Below are 17444 nucleotides of genomic sequence, written 5' to 3'. Positions count from 1 at the left end.
AATATGAGGACGAGTACATTAATCAATTGCTTAAGGAAACACTTAAAAACACTGCAGTGTAGCCTACAGAATATTCTGTCTGTCTGTCTGTGCGTAAAAATGGAGTGCTGTCACTGTGTGGGGAGTAGGGACTTTCTTCATCTCAATAAACTTGAGATGAAGTTTATTGAGCTGTCTGTGCTCAGTGCGCTCAGCGCTGTGCCTGAGCCTCCATGCCCAAAAGAACAGTGCGTGCGTAGAGAGAGAGAGAGGGGGAGAGAGGTCCAGTCCCCGACGGCATGACACATGCACGTTATGAGGATAATTTTAACACCATAGATTTCACTGTGTAGGCTAGTTTATGAATTGAACACATTGATAAATGTCCCTGCTGCGTTTCCAGTTGCTGCGGATGACAGCGCAGTGTGAAGGAAAACCACAGCAAATGAAATCCCAACTTCTCCGCCCATTCGCATCGAGTCTACCAAAGTATTAGGTGTGAATGTGACCTTAGTAAACTTCTAAGGGTATTACAGGGTATTATTAGAAATCCCCATTCCCCCCCAACGTCTGTGTTTTGTATGGCACAGTCGCACGAGATGAGAAAAGTCTGTCTGTATTTTACTTTAATTTACTGACATTATCCGTTACCTTCAATTACAAACACTTTTGGTTACATGTGTACACTCTCTGAGTTGACTTAGCATTCATGGACAATAATCTGATTTAAATTCTTCTGATTAGTGATTCCAACTTAACCATTTTTACATAAAAGCTGAATTACGTGATCAGTGTTTCACGAGTCAATGAAACAATTGACAAACAAAGATTAGTGTTCTACAGTGGTGAAAAGTTCATTTACTTAAGTACAATTTTGAGGTATTTGTTCTTTACTTGAGTATTTCCAATTTCCAATACTTTTACTTCTACTCCACTACATCTCAAATCCAAATATTGTACTTTTACAATTATTTGAAAACTTTAGTTACTTTGTAGACTTTATCCGATACAACATCCGACAGTCTTTATACATTTGGAAACTTTAGATGGGACATATTTTACACTTAAAGTTCTTTTGGTACTTTAAGTAAATTTTCATGCCAATGCTTTTGTACATTTTGAGTTCTGGACTTTTACTTGTAACAGAGTATTTCTACATTTCCGTATTGATACTTTTACTTAAGTAGAACATGTGAGTACTTTTTCCACCAGTGCTGAAATGTGAATGTATGTCCTGCAGGCGGACAGCACGGCCCAGCAGTGCTCGTCCTGCCGCTCCCCGAGTCAAGAGACAGGAGAGCTGCAATGAAGTGATTCCAGCCGAGAGGTGACGTGACATCACACACACACACACACACACACACACACTGATGTCACAAACAGCTGTCATTCATGCTACCGACGGGCTATGCTTGGTTCTTGGTGGGAGTGCCTTAAGTTTAAGTTTCAAATGTCCATGTCAGATTTGAGTTCTTGAGCTATGAATCACGTCCTCTACCTCTCTCTCCCACCAGGCTAGCTAGTGCCAAGCCCCCGGCAGCGGTCATCATGGAGGGGAGGAAGCTGTCTGACGATGAGGAGGATGACGACGAGCAGTTTATAGTGGAGGAGGCCGCCACTCCGGCCCCAGTACTCCCAGAGATGGAGGTGGTAAGTGGACAAGGAGGCCTTCTAGCAGTAGGTTGCTTGGTTAAAGATGGAGTGCCGTGATCTTTGTACTTTTTCTGTTTTGTTTACATTACTCTAATAGAGCTGTGGTTAGAACATTCAAATATGTCTTCCCTGTGTATTTTATTATCTTTCTTCCTGAAACCTGACAGCCTTTGAGTCAATCAATCATTTGTGTGACATCAAGCAAGGCTTAAGTTCAGGTGGGGTGGTGCTAAGGTGAAAACCAGGTATACTTAATGAACTGGTGGGTGTGGACACATAAAAACATAATTTTAACACTTTCTGTAGACTAATCATAGTATCTGATGATCATGTTTTATGGGGGGGCAAAAATCACAGCACTCTTTTTAAATACCGGGGGGGGGGGGGGGGGGTTGTGTTGCAAACGTTGACATAGGATCGTAATCTCCTGTTTCCTGTCTATTACAGGCACCTACAGATGAACTAGATGGTGACGAAAAACATGGTATTTATCTCCGTCTTTTCATTCAAGCAAAAACTACCACACAACAGATGGATCTCTCACTGTAATCTTCTTCATAGGTGGGCTCGTGAAAAAGATCCTAGAAACCAAGAAAGACTACGAATCATCACCGTCCTCCCCAAAGCCTAAAGAGCAGGTAGGCCCACAGTCTACACAGTGGCAGTTCTCATCCATCACCACAAGAGGGCAGTAGCAGACTTGATAAGAACCCCATCCCATTCATTCCTCTCCTGTGACTCCTTACACTACATTTATTTGAAAACTTAAAAGTTACTTTTATTATTATTACAAAAAAATACATTAACCCCTTCTTCAGCCCTATATAGATTTCGGCCATTTGAAAATAGCCGACCTACAAGCTCACAATGCGTCGCATTGTGAGCTTGTAGATCTGCTATTATCAAAGTATTTGTATACATTTTGAAATGAGACATTCTGCATAAAGAGTACTTTCTACTTTTGATACTTTTAAGTACATTTTGATGGCAATACTTTTGTACTTTTACTCAATATTTTGAATTCCAGACTTTTACTAATGGAGTAGTTCTACATTGCAGTATTGATACTTTTGCTTAAGTAAAACAATTGAGTACTTTTTCCACCACTGGTTATCAGCCAACCTTTCTGGAAAGTCTGCGCCTTGGGGCTGGAGGTTTGATCAGATTGCAAAGCCCCAAGCAACACGGGCTATTATCAAAAGAAAGATATTGGAAGTGCAGTGGTGTAATTGCCAATGCCGTGAAACCTGTGAAAAATGTTCCTCTTCATTGAAGCAGAAGGAATAACAACCAAACAAGCATGGCCTCACACACATCACACCACAATTGACACACACATCAAGATGTCTGGGGCATAAGTAAGCATTTTTTTTCCAGGGCTAGATAGAGTTACACCATTTCTTAGACATGCCTAAATGAGTCTCGAGTATAGCATTCTCAGAAAATTCTGCACCATTATCTTGATCTACGCTGTCTGGAGAACTAGCTTTCAGAGCAATTGTTTGGCCAGTTCACAATCCCTTGCCACGTGTGGCCCTGTGACAGAATTAGGTAATTGTGGAAAACCGGGGCCATGCACAACCAATTTTCCTGACAATGGGATTTTCAACCCGGCTTCACTTTGTCACTGAACGTCCTCCATGAAAAACAATCCGCGCTCGATGGCCTTGTGTTCCCGTCAAGCTCCTTGAATCTCATCTCGTCTTGGCCTCCCGACTCTAAATGCTTGTCATACTTGATCGATTTTTCATGACTCCGAACCGTGCCCTCTGCGCTGCCGAGGTGACGCATTGGTGCCGTGTGGCTCATGTGCTCCCCTCTGCTGCTGTGTTTATCAGCTGGAGAGGGAGAGAGGGCTCCCTCATCGTCAATATTTGGAGAGTGAATCAGTGTGAAGCTTGAAGTCTGGGTCTGTGTGTGCTCCAGCGGTGCGGGGTGGCGCACGAACGCCGCCTGTTTTGGGTGGTCCTCTCCTCCGAACCGTATATGCTCCGTGCCTTCCCTGCCCAGCTGACCACCCTGACTCTTGATGGATGCACTGTTTTGGGACTGCCATTCATGCGGAAAGGCCCTCTGGTCTACTGCCTCCTTCCCTCCGCCGACCTCAACCCCTCCGTCCCTCATCACTCATTCCAGTGAGGTTGTCTCATCTTCTTCAGCGATGAACTGGACGACGACTTGCTTGACTTACACGGTTTTATGTGTTGGGCTAAGTCATAGTCTGGGCTGCGAATGAACCACTTCAACCCTAGCGTTCCTCCCTATCCTCGGTCGAAAATGGACAAAGAAATCGTGTCACAGCGTGTTGTTGTGAGCTTGTAGATCTGCTATTTCCGTTGGTTAATTGGTTTAATTGTATGGTTTAACCGGTTTGATTTGGTTTAGTGTATAATCTAGCTTCTTCCCATGCCTGTGCGACTCATCCTTTCTTCCTCCGATCGATCTCACGGTTCAGAGATGTTTTCCCCCCAAGCTGCAATCTGAACTAGTGGGATGCCTTGTTGCAACCGGACCACAGCGTGTATAGGATTGATGCTGATTGACTTAATACAGCCTCATCAGTTTTCAGGGATTCCAAGCCCCTCATTTCAGGGTATCCTGTACGTGGTCTGCTCTGAGGTACCCCTACAGTCTGAATAGGAGGTAGATCTGCTCATAGGAACCGTACAGAACGCCCCCCCCCCCCCCCCCCCCCCCCCCCATTACTGGCCTTGCCTTGTCAGCTGTATAAAGGACTATAATGACTTCCTTCCTGACATGAAAGGGTAGAGGGGTCAGCGTAATGGAGTCACTTTTTTTTTCTTTTTTGTAATCACGACGGAACATGGAGGGTTAAAAATGTAAATATTGAGCTTCCCATCCCATGTGGCGTGACAGGTTTGAAATTTCAGCGAGCGTGTTTCTTTTATTTTCTCTTTTTTTTTTTATCGCTGACGTTTATCAAAATACACCATCTTTCAGTTAGTTTTGATCCCTTTTGATTTATGACTGCACATGCAGTTTCGACACAAAAAGCTTTCACTTTGCCATTTTTAAGGAAATCCAGTCTGCGGCTTATTATACCCCCATCGTAAGTTCTGCACTTCGTCTTCTACGCCTCCCCCCGAATCCGTTTCGCTATTGTTAATGCCAACGCCTGCCCACCGCATCGCTGAGTCGATGTAAATAAAAGGGAGCTCTCAGAACAGTCGACGCAATTGTATTTTGCCATATCCCACCGCTGTGTGTGCGACTGAAGAATTTGCTGTATATTTATGGGGACGACCTTCCTCGTGACCCCCTCGGTGCATTTGTATATTATTCCAAGATACTTCTCGGAGGGTGTCTTTTTTTATTTAGACAGAATCCTGCCCCCTTTGCAGCAGCTGCGTTTTCATAAGATTGTTTTTTTTGTGCACCCCCCCCCCCCCCCCCTTTCTTTACCCCCCCCGTCAAATTAGGCTTGATGAAGGTTCGTAATGTATAAATAAACCACCGTGGCACACAAATGGATGGCTGTTGAGTGAGAGTCACGGAGGGAGAAAGGCCAGAATACTCTCTGCAGAATCATCAGGAAAATAAATACTCCTCCCTGCAGGTCCCCGTGTCTTCATAAACATCCAGACATTTCATTTTTTCATCTTTTTCTTTTCTTTTTTGTGGAAACGTAAGGGAAATGACCCCACAGCATTCCATTAGCCGTATTGCTTTCGCTGAGGCCATGTTGACATATCGGAGGTATTGGGGGGGAGGGGGGGTGAGGTTTCTGCAGAGAAATAGCTGAAATTGGCATGATCTGATTTCAGGCCAGACCTTGGCCCTGGCAACGCATTTTTGGATTTATTATCGCGAGGCATGAAATTGCAAAGGAGAGCATTCACAGGCGATCATCTTCAAATCTCATGGAGTCCCCCAGAGCCTCTCTTGAGATCCGTTTTGAATAACATACCACTCCGCTGTGTTTCAATAATATGAGTCGGGTCCTCCTGTACAATGGAAGCCTTTAGTTGTCCCCCATTGAGATTTCCCCTCTGGTTCAGCTCAGAGGGCCCAAGGTGGTGATCTCAGCTGTGACCCCTGGGGGGAGGGGGGGGGTACAGTGACCTTATAACAACATCCTGTAACCTCCCCGGGCCCTCGGCCCTCATCTTCCCTCCTCACCTCACTGACTCCCAGCTATTTTTATGATCTGACTGGACTTTTGGATGTCTTTCTATGAAAAATGGTGGAGGACGGCCATGAGCAACCTCCAGGACTGACTCTCATCCTGTATATGTGTTGCTCCCTGGCCCACCTCTGAGACTTTTCTCTGGGAACACACAGTAAGAGAAAATGGAGCTGGATGTCCATCAGTGTCTCTCAATGGACACCAGTAGCCAGGACGAGGCGCATTCCCAGAGGTTTCAACTCGTTTCCACTTCGAGACTCGAGACTCTGTGGTCTTCATCAATGATGTAATATGGCCATTGGCGCCTCCAGACATCAGAGTCGTGTTTTCAGTGATTACGCTGCAGACAAACTATATTCCAGGACTCAAGGTCCCTCTCGCAAAAGAGATTCCACATCTCAATGAGGTCTACTTGGTTAAATATAGATATAGATATTAGCCTTACAAGAGACATTTAAATGAGTCTTGCGTGGTCAGATGATTGCTGATCTAAATTCAGTCTAGGGACTAAAACTGGATGGAAATATTTCAGATATAAACGACTGCATTGCGCAACCAATGCAAAGATGTAAGTGTGTTCCTTCTTAATGAGACGCTATCATGATTGGTTTTCAAAGAAGTGGGCATAAGTTTGTGGTTGTCAGTGACATCTACATTCAATGCAGAGGCCAGAATAGCAATGTAGCACCGCTACATTGAATTCAGATGTCACCGATCACTGATCGTCTGGCTACGCAAGACTAGAGCGTCTCCTGAAAGTGCAACGGTGTACCTATAGTGATTGGTGCTCAACATGGCTCAGTCACAACCGCTTTGTCACTATAATCCTCTTGTCCTGACTAACGTACAGTTTGTAAAAGCTGACGACTGAAGTTGGTTACATCATGAGGGAAGCTGTTCCCTCATGGTGAACTCGTCCATTCGTGGCTAAATTAACGTGTCTTTAATTAATGATACCCAAGAGGTTTCTACTAGGCCTCCGACGGGATCCATGCGTGCGAGTCGTTTTTCTTGTCAGAGGCCACTTTGAAGAATGCTCCTACCCACCCCTTCCTCTGCAACTCCCTATTAACATGCCATAAATCATCCTTTTTTGCATGCAATTCCTAATTAAACTAATTAGCTATGTAAGGACAAGATGGATTCCACATTTGCAATGTAGCTTGCCTTGAAGTGTTGCATGCAGGTTTGTGAGGATTTAATTTTGAAGTCTGCCCATAGTGGCAGGCAGACCTGAGACGATATAGTAGCCCCGGGGACTTATTTTTCAGTACCACTAAAGTTAAAACAAAATATTCAAAGTGCTTTTAAAATCCACTTAAGCTCTACATACCTTGTTGTAATAAAATCAGAATCGGCTATATTGTCAGGTCACAGGTTTACAGAAGTAAAGAAGTGGGTGAAATGTTTGCACAACATTTTTGTGGATCGTTTCCATCGTATCATTATTTTCCGTAGAAGTAAAAAAGGGAAGTTGGGGGGTGGGCGGGAAGGGCGTCAAACAAGAAGCAAAAATATCATATCTACTGTACAAGCTCACAACGTGAATTTGGGGAAATATTTGACCTCTATCATGCCCAAAATGGGGCCGCCAGGTTAAAAGGCTCTTTCTTGAGTTTGTCTTGCAGGATCATGTATTCCCCACGTTAGAAGCATCTTATATCACAAGATGATGGTCTTAAGTTACCACGTGTGTCTTGGCAGCTAAGCAACGTACCACCAGTGGTGGAAAGTAACTAAGTACATTTAGTTACAGTAAGTACTGTACTTAAGTAACGTTTTGAGGTATTTGTACTTTACTTGAGGATTTACGATTTCCAGTACTTTTACTTCTACTCCTATCTATTCTATCTCAAATCCAAATATTGTACTTTTACAATTATTTGAAAACTTTAGTTACTTTATAGACGTTATCCGACAGCCAATCTAAAAGCTCACAATGAGCTTTGCATAACGAGTACTTTCTACTGTTGGTAGATATAGATGGATAGATAGAGTTTTTTATTGTGTCCTACATCAAAAGATGCCCAGCCCGCACGGGCTTACAAGACACAAAATGTACATACACAATGTTACACCATAAACAAAATACATAAACAATACATCGTTCTCCAACGTAACTGCCATGCCTTCTCTATGAATTTTCCTTAAACAAAAACTTCCTTGGTGAACAACCAACTTAACACAACATTCAGACATCCAAAACAAATCTGCGTTCTTATCCTGGATTTTTTTGGTACTTTAAATACATTTTGACGCCAACACTTTTGTACGTTTACTCAAGCAACATTTTCAATTCCGGACTTTTAATGTATTACTACATTGCAGTATTACTTACTTACTTACTTATGCCTATCGCTCCTTTTCATGGAGCATAGGCCGTTGACTACAGTCCACCAGAGTCCGCCTTACTTAAGTAAAAGTACTTTTTCCACCACTGCGTACCACCTGCTCTCAGTATAGCAGTGGGCTCCTCTTTAGACCCCTAGCTCTGCTTTAGACTTCCATCACTGTCTGAGATAATGGCAAAAACCCTAGCCTCCCTTCTCCTACTGGGCCACCACATTCTAAACAAATATTGTTCTGGGGATCGGGGGTGAGAAAGAGAGGGAAAAACTAGGAGCTCGCTGGTGTTGTTACACCCCAACAGAGGCCTCTATAAAGCAGTGATTTATGTCCAGCCTGGATAGAGTCCACACAAACCAGGGGTCCTGTTTTTTTTTCTTCATATATATACAGAGGGAGAGGGGCAGTGGTGTAAAGTGGCGTAAAGTAACAATTTTGAGGAATTTGTAGCCTACTTTACTTGAGTATTTCCAATTACAAATACTTCTACTCCACTACATCTCAGATCCAAATATTTTACTCCGGCCACTACTTTTATTTGACAGTTTCTAGTTACTTTGTAGATTTGGATTATTATTACAAAACAAACATTACCCACTTCAGCCCTATATACATTTCAGCTATTTTCAAAAGATTTTTATACAATTGAAAACTTTAAATACTTTTTACTTCTGGTACTTAAAGTACTTTTTGATGCCCATACCTTTGTAGGCTACTTTTACTCAAGTACAATTTGAATTCCAGACTTTTACTTGTAACAGAGTATTTCTATATTGCAGTATTGATACCTTTTACTTAAGTAAAACATTGGAGTACTTTTTCCACCACTGAGACAGCGGGGGAAAAGGCGCGGAGTGGGCGGGAAATAGAGTGAAGCCACGGGTCTGGTCTGGGCCAGGCGGGCGGGCGGTCCGCGGCCGTGGCAAGGCGAATGAGCCATGGAGTGTTTGTCTAGCTGCTGTGTTCACGCCGGGGCCCGGTGGAAAGCCACCCACCTTGACGGAGGGACCCTTGGGCCTGGGCGTTTCGACCCTCACACCCCGGGCCACCGCAAAAAAAGGGTACAAAAAAAGGGTACAAAAAAAGAAGGCAACTTGTCAATTTCTACATTTTCTTTTTGCTTGCTTCCTGACGGGAATGTGCGGCAAACATTTGAGGTTTTGTGTGTTTTCTCTCCAGCGCGGTCCTGTCTTGTTAAGTCGCTTTTCAACGTGGTAATTACCGAGCCGTTTGGTTTGTTTTTAAGAGATGGCTTGATAAGACAGGGGCTCCGAACAAATGTGGAACCGGCTCTTGCCAAAACGTGATATTTGGCCTCCTACCCGAGTGGACTGTGTGACGGCCGGCGTGTTTTGAAGAGGAAGTTGTCAGTTAGTTTACACACTGTCGCAAACGGTGATTTCTGTTGCCGCACAAAGGCAGGTGCTTCCATCTGTGGGGGCCAAATGACATAAATTGGGCCGAGCGTTGAACTTGAAAGGGGGCATAAGTGTAGTAGTTGTTACTCAATACTGTAGTAAAATAACCTCACTGCCACAGCCTGTTACTTAAATAAACAAGGCTTTAAGACCAGGAGTGTGGGTGGCTGCCGTGCGTCCACTATATCTGCATGCGCTTATACCTCTGGTTGGTAGTGCTATGCCTTTATATTACGTGTGTGTGTGTGTGTGTGTGTGTGTGCATGTGTGAGAGAAAGAGTGCACACATGCATGTGTGTGGCTTTAGGCTAGCCAGAGCTATAGCGCTCTGTCATTTCACTGACTCAGAGTCTCTCTCTCACACACAGACGCGTGCACATACACCCACACACACTGAAGAGGCCTTGCAGAGCCCAGCTGAGCAAACATCACTGGGTCTGGTCGTGCCAAGGGGAGGCCGTTCTCTAATACCTCTCCCCCTACTCCTCCCCCCACCCCCATCAAGGGGCTGAGGGTAACTGGGACATAGCGGAACCCCCTCAACCCCACCATCATACACTGGAGGCCTTCACCAGCCAGTCCCCCTACATTAACCAACACAATTCAGCCACGCTTTTGATCTTTATATATACAAGTAGGTTGGTAGAATTCCTGCTTAACATTTTTAGCCTTGAAATCCTAAACCACTAAATGCAGCCCTGCTCTGGCCATGGGCATTTGATACTTTTGCTAGCAAGTGTAGAATTCCTGAAGAGGGTTTATTATTGTGTGTGTGTGTGTGTGTGTGTGTGTGTGTGTGTGTGTGTGTGTGTGTGTGTGTGTGTGTGTGTGTGTGTGTGTGTGTGTGTGTGTGTGTGTGTGTGTGTGTGTGTGTGTGTGTGTGTGTGTGTGTGTGTGTGTGTGTGTGTGTGTGTGTGTGTGTGTGTGTGTGTGTGTGTGTGTGTGTGTTCTTCCAAGTTACTTTTAACTTAACTAACACAAACAGACTATGTAAAACAATACTTGTTGATACATTTTATGTGATTCTCTGTTAACACTAGAATGATGGGCCTTTATGTCCTTGGCTGTCAAAATGATAACATTTTGATGACTGGATATTTGTTATTGATAATTAACTTTAGGTAATTATGTTTAATTTATTTATGGGTAAATAGTGTTTATTAACATTATATTGTATTGTATTTCGTCTATGAAGCGCAAAAACAGCATAGGAGGTTAAGGGATTGGGGATCAATAGGATTTACTTGATATACTATGATGAGTAAATTGAAATACTGTATAGATTAGAAATGTACTGGGTTTTGTTTAACTTATTCGCCGCCGACACTGCCATCTGGTGTCTGAATCGATACTCGTAATTTGCCACGATTGCATTTCAATGTTAACGGTCTTATTTTGAAAGCCGTTTCTCTCAGAAAAGGGGAAACAGGAAGTGTAAAATCGCTATGTAACAGGTCCCGCAAATGTTATTTTATTCACCCAAAACATACACTTTGTAACCGGCGATCATATCGTTTATAAAAATGAGCTGCAAATCAAGTTTTTTTTTTTTTTTTTAACTCTTTATTTTTTGAATTTTTGAATATGCAAGAGACACAAAAGACAAACAAGGCATACATTAAAACAAAAACATCAACAGAAGAAACAGAATAATCTGTTCTAGGAGATATAGTTGTTTCACAATGTTGATAAATAGGTCAGCAGTAGGACAATTCTTTTGTAACCAATTTCTTGTAATAAATCAAGGTTGTTTTGATCCAAAACACAGCCTGGAAGAAGAATCCGAGATATTAGAATCCTAAATCACCTAAATACTCCGTTCCAATAGACAGCATAAGCCAGCAGACATTTCACCGGAGTGTTCCGAGTGCAGAACAGAGTTGTGAAGCGCAATCAATATATATAAAGAGGTCTCGGCGACGAGTAAGTAAAGGGGTCAAATGACAATCTCAGTGGGCGAATTAGTTAAATGATCTCTGAGATTGTACTAATTGACCTGTATGGGCCTAAAACAATTTTTATTTCAGGAGGAAAAAACAAACATTTATATTGCCTAAATATCGAGAGATCTGTTGCCAGTAACATTTAGAGACTAATGCACCAGTGTTACTTTTGGGCATGTTATTAAATGAAATAAATTAATAAATGAAAGCCGCCGTGAACGTTCCAAAATGGCAGATCTACAAGCTCTATAATAAGATCTGCAATCTCTGTGAGTTTGTAGATCAGCTATTTTGCGCAATTTCCACCCTGTCCCACCGATCCAGAACCAGTGGTGGAAAGTATCTAAGTAAATTTACTTAAGTACTGTACTTAAGTACATTTTTGAGGTATTTGTACTTTACTTGAGTATGTCAAATGTCGAGTATTTTTATTTTTAACTTTTCTACTCCACTACGTCTCAGAGGCAAATATTGTACTTTTATTCCACTACATTTATTTGGAAACTTTATTTACTAATTACTTTCTAGATTTTGATTATTATTGCAAAACATACAGTAACCAACCACTTCAGCGCTATATATGTTCCGGCCATTTAAAAATAGCCGATCTACAAACTCACAAAGCGTCGCAATGTGACGCATTTTGAGCTTGTAAATCTGCTATTTTCAAAAGATTTTTATACATTTGAAAACTTGAAAAATTAAAACATTTGAGCACTATTTCCACCCTCACTCGCTCACACTCTGTCCACAATCCAGAGCGTGGTGTCTGAGGCGGCGAGGAGGAAGGAGCGTGAGCTGGTGTCGCGGGAGATCTCCCGGCTGCGTGCGTCCGTCCAGACGCTGTGCCGCAGCGCCCTGCCCCTGGGCAAGATCATGGACTACGTCCAGGAGGACATGGACGCCATGCAGGCCGAGCTGCACACCTGGCGCCAGGAGAACAAGCTGCACGCTCAGGCCCTGACGCAGGAGCAGAGGTATGGACTGGAGGGATCACACACACACACACACACACACACACACACACACACACACACACACACACACACCACCAGGAGAACAAGCAGCATGCTCAGGCCCTGACACAGGAGCAGAGGTATGGACTGGAGGGATCACACACACACACACACACACACACACACACACACACACACCACCAGGAGAACAAGCAGCACACTCAGGCCCTGACACAGGAGCAGAGGTACAGACTGGATCACTCACACATAGGGCTGTCACGGTTACAAAATTAAGTTGCCGATTAAAGTAGCTATAAGTAATCATATACTGTATCAAAAATGTAATGACTTTTTTTCCTTTTTATTCAGACAGCCAGCAATTGGTTAAACGCTCCCAAAACATTGTTAGTCTCTGTGACACCTCTAGGGGCTGCAGTCTGCCTACAATGCATGCAATTTGACTGTCCACTTCCTGATTGGTTAGTCATTTACCGTCTGGAAATGTTTGACCAATGACAAAGCTTCTGAGAAAATCTAGAGGTATCAACTACCAAACCTAGAGGTATCACAGTGACAAATACTTTTTGGGGAGCGTTTAACCCATTGCTGTCTGTCTGAATAAAATAAAATAAATGTCATTAAAATTGATATATTATTACTTATAGCTACTTTAATTGTCGCACAAATAATTGCGATTAACAATTTGATTGTGTTTTAGGCATTGGCATTGAATATGGGAACTTTGATATGAATCAAAATTTAATTTCAGATTGCCTTTTAAGTCTTCGTAATCAAAAATTGCACAAGGCAGATATGACAAGTAACTTAAATATACAAAGAAAGTACTGACATTTAATCATTTAAACTTAAACACAAAAACAAAATGATTTGATCTGCATCGATTATAACGATGTTTTGTGATTCTATGTTTCCGTGTGTCACAGAGCGACCGACAGCGCAGTGGAGCCCCTTAAGTCTGAGCTAGTTGAACTGGAACAGCTGATCAAGGACCAGCAGGACAAGATCTGTGCCGTCAAGGCCAACATCCTGAAGAACGAGGAGAAGATCCAAAAGATGGTGACCAGCATCAACTTTTCCTCCAGGACATGAGTAGACAAAGGTCTATGATACAGTATATATATTATAAATGTATTTTTTTTTAAGCGCTGATGTTTTCGAGACAAAACAGTGCTCTGAGTAATGGTGAAAATGAAAAGCTGCAGTTTCAAGGGGTTTTAAGGAAGGAACTGTGCCCACCCAATATCCATTTTTAGGATCTTGGCACAAAACCGCTAGCCAAATCTGGTTGCTTGTAGCAGTGGCTGGTTGTCTCCTCTTATCAGCCACTCTGGCAGGGAACCAATCACGATTGTGGAGGGTCCTGTTCTCATAAAAGAAAAAAAGAATCAGACCTGTCTGAACTTAGTGGTGGAACTATACTTTTATTGTTGTAGAAAGACATTGGTGTTACACAAAATACTTGGTTTCCCATCATGCATCTGTGCACAGTGTGAAGCTCAACAGCACCACTTTCTCACCTGTTGGTACCCCAAACAGATAGTCAGACACTGACATAGGGACAGTCAAAGTCACATGTTGTGCCACTGCTCAAAAACCAGATGCCTGGCCAAACAGTCAAAGTGGCTAGTGAATTTGCAAGCCACTGTGGTTGGAGGACAACGAAACCGTTCCTGCCGTGCACACACAATACACACCCCACCTCTGCAACATATTGCTTACTATTTCATTGTGCCTTTGTGGAAGGGAAGACCTTTATCCCACGGGGGAAATTTCAGCTTCACCAGGTGATGATGGTGGTGACGAAGTTCATGAGCACTCGGAGATGCACGGGAGATGTTACGGTTGTGTCTTGCTCAGGGACACTTCGACACGGGCGTGCCGGGAAGCGAACCGGTGACCTTCTACAGTAATTTCGTTGCTGTCAGTAGGAAAGCACCTAACTCTAACTAATTTTTGATTTATTTATTTTTGTTTTTAACAGCCTTTACGTCTGTGTGTTGGTTAAAAACATATTGAACCAATGAAAAGTAATAAAAAGCGCTTCGGACAAAACCTCTTAACTCCCTTGGACCCACAAACTGTCTGCTAAAGCAGCTAACTCCACCACCTCTCACCCTCTCATGCTATATATATATATATACAACATACATATACATACAACAGGTCACAGCACTAACTTTGATGAGGCAGTATTGCTTTGTTTTTATAATATATGGTTTTCTTCATTTCCTGAAGAAAAACAAACAAAAACATTTCAGTTAGGTGGTTTCTTCCCGACAGAAGAGCATTACTAGGTGGCCTCTAAGCACTAAGCTATGGATGCTGAATTTTATTTCGGCTTCACCCAGCTGAAGGCTGGTCATGGTGAGTACATGTGAGACAGCTCTTAGGAATCATGTGTCTTGCTCAGAAACACTTTGACATGTACTGTATAACTTTGTGCGGGATGAATAGAGACGGCATGTCTCTATTCTCTCTACCCACTAAGCTACGGCTGGCCCAAATGAATGAGCCAGTGAATGCTTCACTTGCTCAAAAAAGGGTTGGCTGTTGAGAAGACCAAGGGAGTCCTACACGTTTCAAGGTGAGCAGACATGTCCATGGACATACTAAGAATTTCTCAGTCCAATTTCTAAATTTGAAGTTTCATGAACCAATTCAAACATAAACAGTATTTAACCCTTACCCACTGCTGTGTGCAGAACCTTTCATTGGACTTGTAGTAGTCATGTGCTCTTTACAATTTAGGCATTTAGCAGACGCTCTTAATCCAGAGCGATTTACATTAAGAAAAGTTGTGAGTTGCTTGGTTATCCATCATTGCAATCTTGGACTCTAGTAGTACAACAGTGGTTCAGTCTACAGTACTTTTCAGTGGAACATTAATCTGATTGAAAACTGGAAACATGTTCACATCGACTTATTCAATAGCACTGATTTATTAACTAATTTATATTCCACGTAACGTATCAACCGAGGACAACTCGCGCTTTTTCAGTTTTGACAGCCACTGGTTTCTTTGTTTACCTGAACCTCTTTGTAGCTTGTAAAAAGCAATATACTCAATGTGTACAGACAGTACCCGTTTGTCTAGTGCAGGGTTCCCCAATTAATTTTCCTCGAGGGCCATATTTCGACTAGGGTACCAGACTGGGGGCCGAGTCCGCACGCGTGAGGTCGAGGTCTTGCCCTGAAAATTCATTTTCAGGGCAGGACCCCATTTGAAAAGGATGCCCAGTTTGACATGCATAGGCTACTGACCCCCATTTAATGCCATTTATATCTGAGACCCCCCCCAAAAAAAAAAAAAAAAAAAAGTTTTTATTTTCTTTTTTCTTTTTTTGAAATTCTTCCGCGGGCCGCCTATTGGGGAACCCTGGTCTAGTGGCATCTCTTCCATTATTCCACTTGTGAAGCACCAATGCACTTTGAGACCACATTAACCCTGGCATTCCTGGCAAATTTACAAAGCTGTCCACCTATAATGAATGTCATGCCCACAATAGGGACACCAGGTTCAAAGTGGTTATACAAGGTACTGCAGCTAGAATACCTATGCTTTCTTTTTCTTTCCCCCCCCCTCTTTTTAAGTGGTGCAAACCACTTCCTTAAGTGACTATGTGTGTGGGTAACTGGCTGGCTGCCTGGGTATGTCTGTCTGGGTATGTCTGAGCACGAAAACAGCATGGTTGTTTTTCACCACCTGTGCACAATCTAACACACACACACAAACACACAAGTCTCACGAGAGTTGCCAACACTGGCTATAGTGTATGCTGCTTGTCTTGAGCAAGTCGTCTCGCCACCAACAGCGCAAGCTGTGACTGGTGGGTTCTGGCTTCCAGAGCACAAGTGTTCTATGACAGTATGAAATTATTATAAAAAAAATTTGGTTCGGGGAGCCCTCCCCGAACCAAATCAGGACCAGATCATGAAATAACCAAATTGTCTTGATTTGCCAGAAAATATCAATGTATCTATACATATTTCTTCCTGTACTTTGTGTAATACAAAGTAAAGTATCAAATTGTAATGTGTGCAGTGGCCTGTCACGCTGTGAGGGAAATAAAATTACTATATTAGAAAATACAAAAGGAACATTGTATTTTTGCGACAGAAAAGCATGATTTGTACTTAAATGTATGTGTATAATCTACAAGTGAGCTTGTATATCGGCTATTTGATGCACTGCGCAGAGCGTAACCAAGTATAAATTACTAGGCAAAACATTTCATCACACTATTTACTACAGTGAATATCTATTTTGTGGTCACATAATGTATATTCCAGTTTCACTTCATTTTCATATCAGTATTATAGCCCATGAAATAAATGTGAATAGATGTATTGGAAATAAAAACATGTACAGTTTAAATACGTTCCCAACTGAAAATCGCGCACAGTGGGAGCCCATTTCTGAAATATACTATTTTTTATGAAAGGACCATTTACACTGTAAACTAATTTGTACCATTTCCACAGTTGCGCTTTAAACTGTATATTATGTATATCTGGAGTCTGTATCATAGTTAAGATAATTATATAATTTTTGTAGTGGAGTGAATTAAATGGTTACATTTCAATAAGGATTTGCCTCCATGTCATTCTTTTTAGACCTACCAAAAAGATGCGGACAGTCTGTGATTGAGGATGCTGTGAACTTAGAGCTAATGTGATGTACATCTAAGTATTTTATTATATGACAAAGTATAGTTTCAAACCATAGTTTCAGTTTTTGACAAGTTCAACCAAAGTCCTTGTGGAATTTGGAACACCAGAGTCACACTTGCGAGGAGACCCATTTTCTTTAAAGCTAGGCCTGACATGACATAATCAAAACCTTCAAATTTTCATTAAAGGACCTAGTTATAACATCAGCACTGATTTTTGCTCTGACAAGCCATGAAACAGCTGCGGCACACAAAAAGCATTAGGAAGCCCTTAAATGGCCATTAAGAAAGATTTAGACAGAGCATTTGTG

The 17444-nt window shown here is 42.3% G+C and overlaps 1 protein-coding gene across 1 annotated transcript in view; it reads left to right on the top strand.

The window, feature by feature from the left end:
• The window catches only part of traf3ip1 (TNF receptor-associated factor 3 interacting protein 1), a 36765-nt gene extending 19715 nt beyond the window's left edge, over window positions 1-17050 (top strand). The window contains exons 10-15 of the mRNA XM_079518991.1: window positions 1220-1306; window positions 1494-1629; window positions 2080-2116; window positions 2194-2270; window positions 12246-12463; window positions 13387-17050. Coding sequence (XP_079375117.1) covers window positions 1220-1306; window positions 1494-1629; window positions 2080-2116; window positions 2194-2270; window positions 12246-12463; window positions 13387-13552 — 721 coding nt within the window. The 3' untranslated portion in view covers window positions 13553-17050. The remainder of the gene's footprint in view (window positions 1-1219; window positions 1307-1493; window positions 1630-2079; window positions 2117-2193; window positions 2271-12245; window positions 12464-13386) is intronic.
• The last annotated feature ends 394 nt before the right edge of the window (window positions 17051-17444 follow it).

This window comes from Electrona antarctica (assembly GCF_951216825.1).
Source record: "Electrona antarctica genome assembly, chromosome: 13".
In the NCBI taxonomy this organism is placed as follows: domain Eukaryota; kingdom Metazoa; phylum Chordata; class Actinopteri; order Myctophiformes; family Myctophidae; genus Electrona; species Electrona antarctica.
Note: the sequence above shows the minus strand (reverse complement) of the source record. Positions and strands in the feature narration are given on the sequence as shown.